General features: G+C 50.3%; 1 protein-coding gene across 1 annotated transcript; it reads left to right on the forward strand.

Annotated features, from left to right (window-relative positions):
- The first annotated feature begins 455 nt into the window (after positions 1-455).
- Positions 456-17,804, forward strand: CIMAP1C (ciliary microtubule associated protein 1C). Its single transcript, XM_032799738.1, has 5 exons — positions 456-564; positions 862-1,014; positions 2,336-2,446; positions 3,049-3,159; positions 17,329-17,804. The coding sequence occupies exons 1-5, from the start codon at positions 456-458 to the stop codon at positions 17,802-17,804; spliced, it is 960 nt and encodes a 319-aa protein (XP_032655629.1).
- Positions 17,805-18,014: the final 210 nt, after the last annotated feature.

Raw genomic sequence — 18,014 nt, forward strand, 5'->3', positions numbered from 1 at the left:
TGACCAGAGCCGCCACGACCCAGTGCCTTACATTCCACGACCCAGTACTTGGTTGTGACCTGCAGTTTGAAAACCACTGCACTAGACACCCTTCTTTAGCTCGAGACAAACTATTTTGAGAGCTGCCTGGACAGATCAGCAGCCAGCCCCTTTAGAGGAGCGCAAATGGGGTTTTTACAGACTACACATTATTCTATGATAACAACTTGGACTGCAGGGCTCATAAAAGTTGTTTTTTTTTGTTTTTTTTGTTTTTTACTAAATCTTTCTTTTACAACGACAGCGACAGTTGGTAACATGATCAGCCTTTGGAGTCTGCCCAGACCATGTCTCAGCAACTGCCTGTGGCTTTCTCCTCCTTAGTGGTCACTATGCAGAGCTAATGCCCACCATGTTGGAGGCTAGTCTGGCTCCATACACATCCTTCTACAACGGTCTGCCTGCACCATGGCAACATGGAAATAAACAGACTTCCCAGATTCCACACTTACATCATCCCCTTGGCTACCAAAGGGCTAATCAGAGCAGGGGCTGCCGTTTACGGTCCAAAAAAAGAAGTGGAAGGCAAGTTTGAGGATCTGGGTGGTGTTTTTTTGTTTTGTTTTTAAATTAAGCTTTTAATCACTGGCCAAGTTGAAGTGGCAGCAACGCAAGTCACTGGTCCAAACTGATCGTTAACGCAGAGCTCGTCTTTTCCCCATGTATGTTTTGCAAATGGCTGCTTTGACTTTGCCATGTCACCCTTTCGGTTCATTGGTGCCCTGATCCCTCTAGCAAGAAGCTGAGCCTGGGTGCTGCAGAGCTTTATTTATTTAGTGTTTTCTTGGCATGTGTTTCCAGGGTAACTGCGGGTGACGGAAGCTATAAAGACTCCCCGAGACCTCCCCCCGAGGGAGATGTCCAAGTCTAAAGGTCCCAGCCGAGCTGGCAATTATGGCACTAGCACCTGTAGAACCTCAGCCACAGCACCAGGGGGAGTCAAGCAGTACCCACCAATCAGTGCCAAAATCAAGGGTGAGTGAACTTCTTACTTGGGTAAACACTTTCTAACTAAAGCACGTTAGGGAAGAAATAGCCCTGCCTGTCCCTGCTTTGTTCCAGTTGGAGTGAAAGAGTTGCCCCAATACCCTAAGGCTGGGCAGAGAGATAGATGCAAGAGTACCTAGAATAAATGGGAATTACCCAGTACAGTATCCCAAGATGACAGATGGATGGATAGATGGTGCTGCTGATAATAGTGGTTAATAATAGGATTCTCATCCTAAGGCAGGCAAGTGAACCTTTTTATAGATGGGTTGCTGTAGATAGAAAGACAGAAGGACAGACCTGTGGGGTGGGAAAGGGACTAGTGAGAAGCTCGTATGTATGGAGCTGGACTGGGTCTTGTAGGTCAAAGCCAGAGTTCACAGGGAACCAGCATCTCTAGGTTGTACCTATCTTTAGTGGGATGCCAATGGCTCCTCAGGCTGAGGGAGAATTGGTTACATCTGCTTATCACTATGGCTTGTGCAAAATCTGAAGTAATCACATTCGAACCAGGGAGTAACTCCTTTAGGTCATCTGCAGCCTGGGAGCGTAGGAAACAGAGGGGCTGGAGGCCTTCTTGTTAGGTCAGTGGGTCTCAAATGATGGTCCATGGATCACTGCCAGAGTTCTGCAGAGACCTTCCTGGTAGTCCATAGTTGACAGCCAAGCAACAGAGCTTGGAGTGTTGGGATTTGGGGGTCCATCAGGTAATCTTTCTTTTACAAAGAGGTGCTTTCTAGGATGGAAAGGTTAGAAAGCTACGACCGTATGGGACAGTCACCTTTGCAGTCACATTCGCATCTGGGGCTGTAGGATACAAAGGGCAGAGATTATCTCATCTGTGCCCTGGAGTGACAAGGGGGAGGAGGTGATACCCTTCATTAGAGAGAGTAAAACCCACGCCATGGTGTTCTGGAGAACAGGAGGTTGGAAACCTTCTGGTCAGGGTAACTCCTTCAGGGTAAACCTTCTGGTAACTCCCATAATTACATCCCCATGCCAGGGAATGAGATACAAGGCCGGTGGGAGACTAAAGACCTTCTCATTAGAGCATGGTCATCCTCACTATTAAGCTCTGAAGAATGAGGTTTAGAGCAGGGGGGCCTAAACATCTTAGGGGACATTAGTCACAAGATCACTTCCTTGTCTTGGACTGAGATAATACATTGGTAGGAGGAGAAAGGAGCTTCACAAGGAGCATAGGGCGTGAATCTCTTCTGGTTGAACCTGTTATATAAGTTAAAAGGGGGCTGGCTTGTTCATCTCTTCATGTTAACATTGTACATTCACATTTCCATTTGCATTCCAGGGCCAGGGGCCGGAAAATATGGCCGGCAGCCCTGCACTGGCATCAGGAATCACGACTTCACCATGTTTGCAGAACCAGCCTACACGATGCGTATAAAACACACGGAGAAAAGTGAGTTACAGACATGGAACCAGAACTTTGGCTGGTGTGAACTGGTGTTGCTCCATTGACATCAGTGATTTACACCAGCTGAATATCTGGTCCACAGTTCCCTAGCATACAAAAGTCCAAAACGAGTTTGAAACTCCATAGTCAGAGGGAAAGACAATCTGACTAATCCTCAAAGACCCATGGACTCAGCACCTCACCAGCATGTAGATGGTCACAATCCCAAGTGTTCATGGACTGAGCACCAGAAGGTTACAGGATAAATGACATGTTACAAACCCTATGGGAGAAATGCATTGCTGCTTGGATGCCTCCCACCCAAATGGTAGCAGAGTGCAGAAGTGTTCTTGTGGTGCTACCAGCCCAGGGACACAGATCCAGCCGTTTCTGGCACTTTGTCCTGGTCAGGGACAAAATCTTCAGCATGAAGACATGTGGCTATCATGCCCAGCCCATCTAGAATCTCAGTTCTAAGGGCTCTCAGGGAGGCTAGAGGGACCAAAAAAGTCGAATCAGTGCAAGATGGTGAGCTGAGGGTCAGATCTCTTAGCTGTAGCTTGTGAGCTGATACTTCCTGAACTGAATTCTTCTCCTTTCTCTTGTAGTCTTGGCTGACACAGTCAATCCTGGTGCCTGCTTCGTAGACCCTCACCTCTCCCGCTTTGGGTGGTGGAAGCCATCGTCCTTCCGCATACAGAACCGAGAGAAGAGTCTAAGTGAGTAGCAGAAACATGGCTGGTCTATTATTGCAGTGCATTCCGTGATGGTTAGGGTATGATGGACAGATAGATGAGTGTAGTGTCACAGGTTACTTGGAACTCCTTAAAATTAAGTGAGGTACAGAACTCTGAGTTTTTGTGATCAAGTCTGCACTGTGTGAGTATCTGCCCAGCACTCCCTGAGTCCACAAAGTGCAGTCCCAGCATGCAGTGGGCTAAGTGGGAAACCTAGAAGCAGGGGCGGCTCTAGGAATTCTGTCGCCCCAAGCATGGCAGGCAGGCTGCCTTCCGTGGCTTGCCTGAGGGAGGTCCCCTGTTCTGCGGATTCGGCGGCACGCCTGCGGGAGGTCCGTCGAAGCTGTGGGACCAGCACACCCTCCGCAGGCAAGCCGCCAAGGGCAGCCTGCCTGTTGCCCTGGCGGTGCCGGCAGAGGGCCCCCCACGGCTTGCCGCCCCGAGCACGCACTTGGCATGCTGGGACCTGGAGCTGCCCCTGCCTAGGAGGTTTCTCTGGGGGACTTGTCTTCTTTGGTTGTTCCAGTGTCTTGGGGAGGAATCTGGAGATTAGGTCCCCAGGACAGTGCGCCCATAGATACCTACAGTAACCCTGAGTTCTGGCATCATAGTTCCTGTCACAAATGCTGCCTGCCTCTGTCCTGGTGCCAATGGCAGCATCTCTCACCTATCTAACTGGCTCCCACTCCCTTAGCCCCATGTGAGTTTAATCAGGGGCACACTCATGCATTGGGAAAGATCCCAGTTCAATGGGCTTTGGATCAGGCCCAGAACCAGCTGCTGCTCCACCTAGCAGCTGTTAACCAGGTAGGGGGACTGTTTCCTTTTTAAAGCAGGTGAGGACGCAGGCTCCTCACCTGCTGCCATAGGCTCTCTGGCTCTGAAAAACTGAGGCTGCTGTGCTTCCCACCATACAAACCCTGGAAGGCAGTGTGACGGGTTGAGTCACAGAAACCCCCTTAGGAACTGCCAAGTGATGTGCCAAGGCTACTTCTGCCCTTGTTTTCCCTGCCAGCTCAGGATCCCAGCACCCTGTCTTGCTGAGCCAGACACATCTGTCTGCTCCAACACAGACTCAAGTTGCAGACTTAACTGAAAGCAGCTAACAGAAGTGTTCTTGTCTTTAACACTCAGGTGCCCAACTCCCACTGGGGTCTAACCCCAAATAAATCCATTTTACCCTGTATAAAGCTGATAGAGGGTAAACTCAAATTGTTCTCCCTCTATAACAGTGGTAGAGAGATATGCACAGCTGTTTGCCCGCTTCCCCCCCCCGCCCCCGGTATTAATACATACTCTGGGTTAATTAATAAGTAAAAATTGATTTTATTAAATACTGAAAGTAGGATTTAAGTGGCTCCAAGTAGTAACAGACAGAACAAAGTGAATTACCAAGCAAATAAAATAACACGCAAATCTAAGCGTAAAACAGTAATACAGCTGAGTACAGATAAAATCTCACCCTGGGAGATGTTTCAATAAGTCTCTTTCACAGACTGGATGCCGTCCTAGTATGGGCACAATCCTTTCCCCTGGTACAGTCCTTGTTCCAGCTCAGGTGGTAGCTAGGGGATTCCTCATGATGTCTCCTCTCCTCCCTTTGTTCTGTTCCACCCACTTATATATCTTTTGCATAAGATGAGAATCCTTTGTCCCTCTCAGGGTTCCTACCCCCTCCTTCTCAATGGAAAGACACCAGGTTAAAGATGGATTCCAGTTCAGGTGACATGCACACATGTCACTGTCAGACTTGATTGTCCACTTGCCAGCACACACCTATACAGGAAGACTTACAGGTAAAACACACCCAATCTGCAGTCAATTGTCCTGGTTAATGGGAGTCATCAAGGTTCCAAACCACCATTAATGGCCCACACTTTGCATAATTACAATAGGCCCTCAGAGTTATATTTCATATTTCTAGTTTCAGATACAAGAGAGGTACATTTATACAAATAGGATGAATGCACTCAGTAGTTTACAAGCTTTTTAATGGTACCTTACAAGAGACCTTTTGCATGAAACATATTCCAGTTACATTAGCATATTTTCATAAAATCATATAGAGTCCAACGTCACAGGCAGCATGCATGGAACATGCTGAGAGCATTCAGAACTAGTATCACACACACTCGCACCAGGAGTAGTTAGTTACTCATTCATAATTTCTTGGCATCCGACAGCCCAAGCCCTCTGGGTGCTTTAGCAAAAAAATAACTAACATATTGGATCCAAGCAGGCCAAATTCATATCCAGGACAAGCTCATTACAGCACTGTGGAATCTGGCCCATTGAGTCTCACTGGGCCAGCTCCTCTGCTGATGTGTATTAGCCTAGCTCCATTATGGAGCTACATTGGTTTACACTAGCAGAGGATCTGAGCCTGCATCTCCTAACCTAGCTGGAATTCCGATGACATTTGCGAAGTCTTGCCACGCATGGGGATGAAGGAGCTAGAATGTAGTTAGACCTTCTAGGGACTGTGGTGTTGCAGTGGGTAAATGCACTAGCCTGTCTTCTCTGCAGACATGGGTTTCAATACGACATTGACTGCAACTTACACGAGGTTGAAGGTCTCATCCTAGTCCTTAGCAGGCGTTTGTTCTAGCATGATACCACTGGAGTTTATCACTGCTTCGGTATGTTCAGGAACACACTGCAGACCTTCAGTGCTGTTCAGGAATGACCCATGGTACTGGAATAGCAGCTCAGAGAGAGGTGCATTGATAGAGCTGTGGGAGACTCAGATTGGAAGAGCAACGGAATTATGTTAGCACTGTGGTGCGTTAGCAATGTTATTGGGAAGGACAGTCACTTACTAGCTGAGCTATTGGAGGCCAGGCTCCACATGCATTGCTTCCCCTGCTCTAACCAGGGCTATCAGCTTCTAACTTACAAGCCCTTAGTTCACCTAATGTTTATTAAACGGATGCTCTGCAGAGTGTCCCAGCTGCCTTGTGCCTGTTTAACATCACATCCACCATTTGGTAGATGAATGGGAAAGACCTTTACCCTCTCCTCTTAGTGAATCAGGGGCTGATCTGCAGCCCTTTCAAGTCAGTGGAAAGATTCCCATTGACTTCAATGGGCTTTGGATCAGACTCCACATCCTCTTTGGGAATCATGAGGTGAGGCAAGAAATGTAATCAATGGGAGAAAAAAAATTACATTGAGAAACTTCCTATAGATGCATATGCCCCTCCAGCTACTATCCAAGCTTACCAGACATATCTCATTGGACAATTAGCAACAATAACTGTAAACCTATGGCTTTCCTAAGCACAGGAACTTGCCATCAAATAAAGTAAACTGTCAAAAATGCCATTATTATTAATTATACAATCAACAATAATAATAGCGCTGAGGAGCAGGACCAGGACCAGGAGCATAGACCAGGACTCTTACGTTAGGTGCTGTACATATACAGAACCAACAGGTGTCCCTGCCTCAAGGAGCTTACAATCTTAGCATATGTTATTTCAACTCGTGTTAGAGATGGCGAGCAAGAGTGTGTGCTTCTACTCCCACCCCCGCAAACACATGTGGCTTGTTGACAGCAGACACATCTGGAATTTTCTTGGCTGTATCCAGCTGCCGTCCCTGTCTCAGCTCAGGGAACAGGTGATGGGAAACACTATGGCTCTGTGTAGCAATTAGAAGCAGCTGGGCAGATGTGTAAGTCCTTGTAGGGTTTGGTTTATGCAGAGGAGTGGGAAGGGATAATGGCAGGGGCCAATTTGGGTTGTTCAGTAAATCCAGAACATCTCATCTTCCTAAGGCTGGGGGACTTGGAGAGGTTGAGTGTGTGGCTGCCTGAATGAACAGACAGCAACGCCAGTGCAAACCACGAGAAAATAATGGCAAGGAATCCAAGAGGGTTACGTAGCTTTAGTTTCATAATCAAGAACTTTGGAGGTTGGCTATTGAATTAAAGATAAGCAACCATGAATTATAAGGCCATTGAAGAGTTTAGTGGTGATATCCTACAGCACTACAGTATATTTGACAGTGGGGCCTTCAGTTATAATAACTATGGGGAGAGGGACCTGAGGTCCCCGTGCATGAGAATTGGCTGTCCCACATCCCAAAGCAACGGCTGACAACTCTGTCCCTGATGTCTTCAAATATTTGTGCCCACATGAGGGAGCAAGGCTGGTCTGCCGGGTAAGGCACAAGACAAGGCACAAGACTAGGTGCTGGGAGACTGGGGTTGAATTTCTGACTCTATCAGAGACTTCCTGAGTAAGTCTAGCTCAGACACTCACCCCTCGGTTGCTCAGTTTCCTGGCCTGTTAAATAGGCATCATATTGCTATGGCAGGCAGGGCTGGCTCTACTGTTTTTGCTGCCCCAAGCAGCGTGCCGAATTGCCGCCGTGGATGGTGAGGGCAGTTTGTGTGCTGTTAGGGTGGCACGTGCGTTTCTGCGATGGCGGCAATTTGGCGGCAGATTCTGTCTTCTGGCTGAAGACAGAAGCTGCGCTGCCACGGACAGCTGAACATAGAAGCTGCCGCCGAATTGTCACCACCGTGGAAACACGTGTGCCGCCCTAACAGCACATGGATGCCCCGCCGTCCGCGGCGTCAATTCGGCGCTCTGCTTGGGGGCATAAACACTCAGACTGCTGCCCCTTGCAGGTTGCCGCCTCAAGCACCTGCTTGGAATGCTGGTGCCTGGAGCTGGCCCTGATGGCAGGTGGCCCTGTTACATATAGTCTTCCAAGTTCTTTATTGTTTAGCATGTGAACAAACATTTGGTTTTGTGAAGACATGCTGTGAGATGTTAGTTTGGGGTAAGGCAAGGTTCTGTGTGGAGGCAGCTTCTGGGGAGGGAGCCCTGTGAGCCACAGGAGAATTTGCTCTCTGATTATAGTCAGTTCCTGTGGCAGTTACCCCTTGGGAACTGGGCATTGGTGTGAGGCTGATTTTCCTGGATGAAGAGATTGCATGCTGTTTGTGACCACCTCTGTTCCAGGACTGACAGAGCCTCCCCTTCCCCAAATCCATTTGGACCAAAGACCAAATCTGAGGGAAGATATCCCAAGAGTTTCAGCCAAGAGGCTTTCAACCCAGGGACCTAGAGAGCACAGGGAAAAATAGAACACCACAACTCATGATTGGCTAATTGAAGGATGCCTGTGAGTATGAGTCCAAGCCAAAGCTCCTATCAGAATACAGCCTGCTGTTCCAGATGATATAATTTCCAGCTCCCCACAGAAACCACACAGTCCACAAGAGCACAGCTACTTCTCTGGGCGTAACCCTGCAAAGAGGAAGCCGGATTATCTCACATCTCGATCGACATCCCGTCCAAAAAGCTTCGTCTACTCCTGTGCTGACAGTGCATGATGGCATCTCCAGACACAAATATGCCTTTGGCCTGCAGGCAGATATACCCTAAGTGGCGTTCCAGACACCCATCTGTTATGTATGGGTTGGGATGTGGCAGCTGGTGGGCATTGATACAGAAATATAGGGGAGGGTATTGCTCAGGTTCAACTTCTTCCTTGGCTCCATCCACCTGCATTCTCAGCTCCATCATTGTACCCTGTTGGCCTTTCTCCTTTTCCCTTCTGGACAGACCTCCTGTCCTATCCCCTTATTTCCTTGCTGGATTTGGTCCCTGAATAGACCCCTTCTGGTCCTTAAACTCTGAAACCTGTGTCCACATCATCCCAGCTGTACCCCACCATTCTGTGTCTTTAGACTAGAAACTATATGGCGCAGGGACTGTAATTTGTTTGCCCCATTTCCCTAAGGTCCTTCTAGGTTTGCAGTGCTGTATAGACAGCTAATAACAACATGCAAACCAAGCAGTGCAGGAGCTGAGGGCCTTCTGGACCTAGTAAGGATCTGGTAGCTTACTCAGGGGGCATCTGCTAGGATGTGGCCGCTCCTATTGCTCTTAGCCAGCTGCTGGGCATGTAGTCCTCCTTCCAGTTCAGTCTGGCATCAGATGGTACATATTCTTCCCCCTCCCAGATGTCCAGGAGGAAAGGATGCCAATGCGGAAGGTTCTGTCCAAGCTGCTAAAGGAGATGAAGGATGTGCCACCATTGCACTTGCTGATGTTCTCCCACCTCTGTTGTATTATCCATTACATGACCCACTGTGTCTGTCCCAGCAAACCCTTTTGGGGGTTAATGATCTGACTTGCCAAGCGCATTGACTGATCTGGCCTGTGGCGCTTACTCAGTGAGCCTCTTAAAGGTCAGTGCCAAAGGGCTGGGATGCCTGTTTAAAGCAGGGTGCACAAATGTGTCTCAGCTGTTCACTCAGCACCTATGACAGTCATGCCAGCACAGCATCCAGCCCTCAGTGCCTAATATGGGCCTTGTTTAGAAACCCCCTCTCCCCCCTTAGCTCTGCTCGATCTAAGGAGGTCAGTAGCAAGCAGGGCAGCTGAGCTGCAAGCCGGAGGGGTCACCAGGAGAGGGGAACTGTTCCTCAGGAGAAAACATGGCTCTTGCTGGAAGAGGCAATGAGGTGTGAAGATCCTGCTGCTGAAGGGAGCTGGGCATTCAGGGAGAAAGAGATGAAATTGGTCCCCTGGGGAAATGAACAGAGGTGGTGGGCTCTGCGTAGAAGAGCTTTTTAGAGCGGAGATGAAGACAGGAGGTCCCCGAGGAGAACAGACGGAAGGGCCAGCACTGGAGCCCCAGGGGAGATGCTGATACCCCTAATGAGAACAGTTAGTGGCACGTCCCAGCTGGACCCAAGCAGCAATAGTTGCTCTGTCCTTATTTAGCCAACTGGCAGCTGGGGAGGATGCTGAGCAGAAAAGCCGCTGTGGCCAGCATTGCTGTTGCCTGTATTTCTGTGTAGCTGCTAGGGCCCAAGGCCTGAACTACGTGGACTGCTGATTTGGCTTCTTCACTGAAGAGTTCATCGTCCCAATGAGGGGGTGAGGAAATAAACAGCAGCTGATGGCTTGTGCAGGTCGGGGCCTGAGAGCCCTTCTGTTCCCAGCGCCTCGTTGTGTGGGAGAAGGGGACAGACTGCGCTCTTCGAGAGCTCTGCAGCCTGGAGCCACTTGACTCACTCACCACAGATGTCTCAGGGGGAAGCCCATTCAGAGCGAGAGAGAAACAGAGGCGGTGAGCGCAGTCTGATCATGGCCTGTGGGAAGTGCTGTGTCTGGGAGCTCCCAGATAACGGTAATGAGGGAGTGTTGCAACCCTGATGATTTTGCCCTGCCGGACACTCACCAGTTTGCTGTACTGGACCCCCCCCGGGGGCTCACAGGCTCTTGGTTTGTTGGAGGTGAGTAGAGTTTAGGCATGTTTGTGGGCCTCCAGGCAAACACCCCAGATTCTGACCCCAAGTCTGACCCCACCATCCAATTGTCTAAGTATTGAAAATAGTGTCAGCTCTCCAGTAGCAGCTGCATGCTCCCAGAGTACCGCTGAAGCTGTGCACACGCTGGCCAATTGTCTCGCCCTTCAGGGATGGCATGACAGTGTAAGCAGATACCACTCAGGCACTGGAAAGGAGTTTCTAAACACACACACACACACACACACACACACACACACACACACACACACACACACACACACACACACACACACACACACACACACACACACACACACACTTTACTCATAGAAAAAGCATAAGAGATATAGAAATCTGTACAAAACTAACAAATACCTGCATGCAAATCCCTCCTTCCAGTGTACTCACCATTCTGAGAGGGTTTTGGGCCACCCTTTTAGGGGTCCCAAGTGCTTCCTGCATCCCTCTCCTCCTGCTTAGCCTTCAGCTTCAGATCTCTCTCCTCTCCTTCTCTGAAGATGACTGGTGAGAGAGCTTCCTTTTATAAAGCTGCAGTCCCCTGTGTCTGGTGACCATCCTCAGTCACTTCAAGTCCCTTGTCAGGTGATCCATTGCTTGGTTACCATTTCACCTGGAAGGATGGGTTTCTCTGGGCAGTAGCTAACTCGTTGTCCAAGGTGCTTGCATTTCATCAGGAGGCCCTCCAGGTTAATGACCCTTGATTGCGCTGCATTGTCAACACTTCTTGGAATCCTAGTCCAAGATGGAGGCAAAGAGACAACAGGGAAGGTGCTGGGACAGTCTCACAACCAAAATGGTGCTCATGAAACAAAAATGGAGACCTACGCTACAGATATGGATTAAATCGTCGTGGTGCAGACAGACCTGTGAAAGGAGAGGAGACAATGGAGAGTCATGGGGACAGAGCTGGGGTTATTTGTGTGGTCAAAGGAAGGTATATTGTTTTGAGCCTTCTTATATGAGAGGTAGGAAAGTAAATCTGAGGCGCTTTAATAAGGATTTGCCTTGAGAATCTGCCCATGTGGTCATTAGAGGAGCATAGGGAGAAGGCAGAGGTGAATGAGGGTGATGAGCATTCGGGTTCCTGACTGCCACCTTGACTCTGCAGGCAGGCGCTTGGAGAGTCATTCACTGCGCTGGTCCCAGCTGTCCCTTGTCAAGCACCATGGGCAGAGGCAGGAGGCTTCCCTAAGGCTCAGGCTATAATGGAACCAGGTGAGGATTATACTTACCAAATCCTGCCCCCATTGCAGTCAATGGCAAGGCTCCCATTGGTGTCAGTGAGACCAGGGCCTGGTCTGTTTTCTCTGACGCTCCTTCCATGTGAGCGGAGGTGCCAAGGGCCCTGCTGGCCTCTCCCTGAATCTGCTTGTGTTTGGGGTCATTTGGCAGGATCCTGTTTGACTGGTCACCCGGCCCAAGCCTCTCCGGGGCCTGTGCGTTACGATGAAGATGGAATGAGGGCCAGGCTTCTGCTGCATAATAAACAAGGATTTGCCAGCAAACTTGCATGGCCCTGGCCCTCACCTCACTCCCACGGCCCAGCGGGCATCTCCCCCCTGGCCTCATGCCCGTCTGGGCTGATGTGTCACTGCCCCGACCCCCTCGAGCCTGCTCTGTGGCGAAGTTTACCCAGAGGGAGAGAGGCAGGAGAGGGAGGTCTCTTACTAGGTGCCCTGGCAATAGAGAGTAACATGCCACCCGCTCTCTCTGGCCTGTGCAATGCCCCTGCCTGCTCTGGCTCTTACCTGCCTGCTGGTCTCCTGAGCCTCGTTTCACTGTAATGCTGTAGGGCCTTGGGGCACTGGAATGGGCGTGAGAAAACCACAGCGAAGAGAGTTGCCCAGGCCCCCAAAAGGAGTGGAGAGCAGGACTGCTGTGTGTCCCCTGGAGCCCCCACAGTTAGTGTTCAGAGAGTAGGGCTGGGAATGTGCCATTTACCAACCCATCTCCTGAATGCCATGGCATCAGGGCATGATGGTGGGCACCTGGCTACCCCCTCCAAGAATGGCCCTCGGCCCTGAGGGAGGGGACATCTACTGAAGGCACAAAGTCCAGCCTGTGCATGAAAACCACTTGTGTGTGTGTGAGAAAAACTGTGCAGCTGTTTGCCCCCCGGAGCAGCAGGGTGCTGAGCAATGTCGGAGGGGTCGGCATTGCCTGGTGGTGGTGCTCTCTGTCTGTGGGAAATCCAACACACTGAGATGGTTTCTCAGGAAAGCATCAATTATGTTTACAATGGGACAGCCCTGGCTGACTGGTTAATGCCCCAGTGACTCCTCTAAGGTCGGAGCAGCCCCTGCACCCAGGAAGGCTGCAATTACCTTGAGCCCTAAGAAAATGCCTGGACCCTCTTGGTATGATGTCCCAGATCCATGTCTTTGGAACAGCTCCTCTTTGTGAGCTGGAAATGGGGTTGTCCCAGGTGGTGTCTCCTCTTCTCCTTGGCGCAGGCCCCTTTCCCTTCCACTAGAGCCAGAACAGTTGGTTGCCCCCAGGGATCAGCACACCTGTGGGTGAGCCCCTGCGCTATATAGTCAGGGGACTTGCTTGGTCGTGACTCTCCATTGACTAAGGGGTATGCTAGTATCTTCTTGGTCAGCCAGCATATGAGGAGATATTTGACTTGTGTCATGGATGGAGCTCTCATTGACTTCAGTAGGAGCTGGGCAGAATCCTTTATGGGTTCCAGGGAACACAAAGGGTGGGATTAGATTTCTTAGTGCATCTAAACTCTTGTGCATGGGGTTGGGGTAGTAGAAGAGTGCATTGTCTTCTGGGCTTCAAAAGTTGCTTTTGGACATGTGAGTCCCATTGAAAATGTGTTCTAAAGGGAATCACATGTAAACCCTGAAAGCAGCATGGAAGTTTCTTGGAGTCCCCAGGTGTTTATAATATCAGATGGCAGGAGACAGCTAATGCACAATTTGCCTCTGTAGGGGGGTGGTCACCCACTCCTGCCCTAAAGGGCTTGAAATCAGCCGTGGGAGAGGGCTGTGGCTGGGGGCAAGCAGCCCAGGCTGATTGGGGAAGCAGCCTCAGCTGTGGCCACACTCCAGTCAGGGCCCAGCTGGCCTTTATAAGAGGGCAGTGGGCTAGGAGCAGATAGATACTCTCCCTCTGCCTTTAGAGGGAGAAGGGCCTGGCTACTGGGGAATGTACCTGGGTACCTAAGGTGGAGCAGGGCTGGGGGAAGGCAAGAGGCGCTGGGGTGCTCTGGCCTGGAAATCCCCCAGGCTGCAGGCCTAGTAAAGGCTAACTGGGTACTGGAGTTGCAGGGGGCAGCCCACAGGTACGCAGAGGCAGCAGGTCCAACCCCCCATGCCTGTGGTGAGTGGCTTATACTGCAGTCTGCCCCAGTGAATGGGGACTAGATGGCCACTGGGCAGTAGCCAGAGATTGAGGTGAGGTGGGGATAGGGGGTGGGGGTTCCCCTGGAAGGGGGAGACCCAGAGACTGTGGGGTTACTGCCAGGGGGCAGAGCCCCAGTGGAAAGGGGCACCGGGGTCCAAGAGGGACATGGGGGGGGACAAGCGGAGGCAAGATGTTGGCCTGCAGAGGGTGCTCCAAGGCAGGAAAAAGAGCTAATTCCCAGGATGCCAGCAGGAGGTGCCACGGGGGTGAGTCTCTCACCATTTACAGCCTCATATAAGGGGATCTAGAGGGCATGAATCCAATGAGAAGGCAGAGTGCTGGTGCAGCAATGGGGAGAGCAGATGGGGCTACTAGGGGAAAGGCAGGACAAAAAAGAGACCAGGCTATGCTAGAAGCTGTTGCAGGTAGCACAACATCTGACAAAGCCCTGTGGCAACTAACTGTGATGTAATGGTTGAAAATGTCATTCAAACATTGGAATATGTGAGTTTTGCCCAGTGCCAGGCATCGTGAAGGCAAGTGATCTTAAGCACTTTGGGCTAGATCCTCAGTGTAAATGAGTATAATGCCATTGAATGAAATGGAGCTGCACCGATTTATACCAGATGAGGGTCTGGACTGATTCCCAGGGCTGATGCACAATGCCAGGGCTGGATTAACCTTTTGTGGGCCTGGTGCCAGACATATTTGTGGGCCCCCATGTAGTCATTATGGATCCCTTCTGATTGTGGGCCTGGTATGGCAGCACCATTGGTGCCATAGTAATACCCAGTACTGAATCTGAGACATTTTTCATTTTGATCACACACCTCTGCTTAACTATATGTATTGCCATATCCAGCTTCCTCAGCCCCCAGTTTTTCTCATTGAGCTGTACACCTATGTGGGTTTACCAGTGTCCACAGTGAACAGAACTTTCATAGTGATCAGGGAAACTCCCCAGAGATTTATCTCCTTCCTCATTGAGACCTTCTATAGTCATGTCTCCACAGTACTACCCTATTTCACTAGCCACTGTATGTGATCCTGGCCTCAGCTCAATAAAGTTCCACAGTCAGCAGATACCTGATCAATTCTGACAAATTCCTCCCCCAGCACCCATCCTGCCATTTGAGCAACCCACTTGCAAACATCATTTCTCCAACCCTGGCTCAGTGAGCACTTAGCTCCTGGGAACCTGCAGTTACCAGCCTTCTCTTCCCCTTTGCTCCCATCTACGTGCTATTCCACTACTTGGTCATCGACACCTCTCTCCATGCTTGTTTCCCTTCTACCTTGGATGTGCTCCCCAGACAGCTGGTCCTATTCTCCCCCTGCAAACCTGACCTGCTTCCACCTTTCCTGCTTCCCTTGACATTCTTGTCCTACTGGTGACCTCTGTTTCTTGAGGTTAACTCCAGTTTCTTTATCTGCTCCTAGCCTAATGGCGCCCAATAGTCACAGAGCTACCTGTAGCTTCTCTGGCTACAGCCATGGGGCCAATTGCCAGAGGCCAGCCTTAGACAGGTGCACCTACTAGCTGTGGGAGGGGTGGCAATTCCAAGAGTGAGCATGCTTGAACTTTGCAACCGCGGCACTAGGGATTCTTAATCCTCAGTGCTGGCCTTAGGCAGCAGTAGACTCTGCAGTTAGGTGCTTCCCTACTCCAGGCCAAGGCTTTAAGTACCCGAGATGCCCGTCACCTGCAGCAGGGCCCCCAATTCCTATGTACCCAACAGCTAACACATAGTAGTGAAGAAGGTGCAGCCTGGATGATTTCTGAGGCTGGGGTGCTGGGAAATTCCACATCCCTGAGCAGCAGCTCTGCAACAAGCTCACACAACCCCGCTCTGCTGTGGGACGGGTACCCTATGAAGACAGTGGAGTTACCCCATGTTTCCCCCCAAAGCCTGTTAAAATCGGTGGGAGTCTTTTCATTGTCTTTAATGGGCTGTATATAGAAGCAAAGGAGCTAATTCTAGACTCTAGGAGTACAGTGCATTCTAAAACTATGCTGTGCTGGTTTACTAGTAAACAGGAGGGACTCACATTACCTAGTGCATAATCAACACGTTCTGCAGCACTCAACTTTTTCTGAGAGGCCTCCCGCCCAATTACTAAATGTAAACCTGCTTAGCTTACAAGGTTTGAAAATACCAGATGGTATGATTACAAAAGCAAGGTGCTTCTGAATTCAGTAGAAATTTTGGATGTGCATAGAATGATTTCTGCATGGTTACAGAACTGCAATAAAGTGGAATGATTTTCAGTTTGTGTGATTGGAGGATATCCGGATCCATATTGAAAGACTGTCCCACATAATACGGAAAAGTTAAGGTGCCTTTTCTGTTCTCTTGTTCCACTCTTCGTTTCTGTGGGGAACTTGCCAATGCAATATTACTGTCATCTTTTTAAACAAACACAACTAAAAAAAACCTCCAGTAATGGTGGTTGAATATAGCAATTCTGGTCCTAGTTAGGATTGGGAAGAGCCAGCATTTGTTGCTCAATTTTATCCTACTTTTCCTACAGTAAATTACAGTGGATCAGTATTTGATTTGGGAGAAATGAAGTAACAGAGAGCAGCCCAATTGCTCTTAAACTTTGAGGATGTTCAAATCTGGAAAGGAGGTGCTAGATTCCCTTTCTGACTATTAGATAAATCTGGAAAGGAAAAGCCAATTTCTGCTTCTGTGTCTCAGAAATGGAAATGGAGTCACATCCTCTTGTGTGCCTGGTACTGTACCTAAAGCTGCCCTTTCCTCTCTTACTTATCATTTTAACTTTTCCTGGTGGGGCCAAGGAACTACTGCTCCCAAGGTCCCCATGGCTCTTGGCTCCCAGGCTGGATCCCTGTAGGCAGAGCATGAGAGTTGGAGCCTCGTTGCCCGTCTCTGGGCACGGTGCGGGTGATACAATGTGGCAGGGCCCTGGTGCAGTGTACTGTATATCCCGGGTTGTCTGGCAGTCTGCCCGCCCCAGGGGCTGGCTGGGCCTGTGGGGGGCGGGGGGTAGGTGTTCTCTGGGGCTGGAGGCTGGGCGTCGTGGTAACCAGGGTGCTGCTCCTTGCCCTCCCTCAGGGCCTCTTGCAGTGCTGTGGTAGAGGAGGAAGTAGGTGTTAGGGGCCCTTCTGAGTGTGGGCCCAGCATCATGGAGCCATTGGCACCCTGGTAAACCTGGTACTGCACAATGCCCTCCCCTGTTAGCATCCCACCCCACAGCTCTACGAATGCACCCTGACTGCTGGCCCCTGTGTACAGGTCTGCCAATCACCTCACTTCTGTCCTCGCCATTTCCCCAGACCAGAGACACTTTAGTAAGACAGAAACTCTTTTGATATGCAAGCCATGTTTGAAGTGAGGTCTGTAGTGGCCAAAGGCCTGTTGCATGACCCCACAAGGGGCACCAGCTTACACCTCAGGGTGCAGCCAGCTTCGGAAGTAGGCAGAATCCAACTCTACCATAGTAACATTGATTCCAAACTGCCCCTTGGCTCCCAGGTCTGATGAGCACACCTGCCCCGAATGAATACCACACAGAGAAGGTGCATCCGCAGGGGGAACCTTATGCACCGGCTTATTCCTTGGCTGACCGCACTTGCTACCGTGAGAATGATCCCAATCCAGCTCCCAATGCCTATACTCTCCCAGGGACGCTGGGACCCGGACTTCCGATCAAGCCATCTGCCCCCTGCTACAGCATGGCCTCCAAAATGGATATGCGGAGGAACACAGAGATGCTGGCAAGAGTCCCTGGCCCAGCATCCTTTGTTGTGCCCGAACCAAATGTCTACTTGCACCGACAACCTGCCTACAGCATGTGGAGAAAGTACAAGTTCATAAGGGACTCTACTCCAGGGCCAGCGGACTACAAGACCAGCCATGTCACCATCATCAAGCCGAGGGCCCCGGATTTCAGCCTGGGGATCCGTCACTCTGAGTACCTCGCCCCCTTGGTTATTGATGTTATGGAGTGAGCCAGGCCACTACTCTGGGCTGTGGGGCTGTTCTTACCCTGAGGCCCGCAAGCTGGGTCATGACCCTGTGACACCAGCATATCACTGCATGTTAGCCCTAGCAGTTACAGCGCACTTGAGGCCTGATTCAAAGCCCTCCAAAGTCAATTGAAAGACTGCTGTTTATTTCGGTGGGCTATGAATCTGGCTCTTGGCTTGAGACTTTCTGAC

The sequence above is a fragment of the Chelonoidis abingdonii genome, chromosome 9, assembly GCF_003597395.2.
Source record: "Chelonoidis abingdonii isolate Lonesome George chromosome 9, CheloAbing_2.0, whole genome shotgun sequence".
NCBI lineage: Eukaryota > Metazoa > Chordata > Testudines > Testudinidae > Chelonoidis > Chelonoidis abingdonii.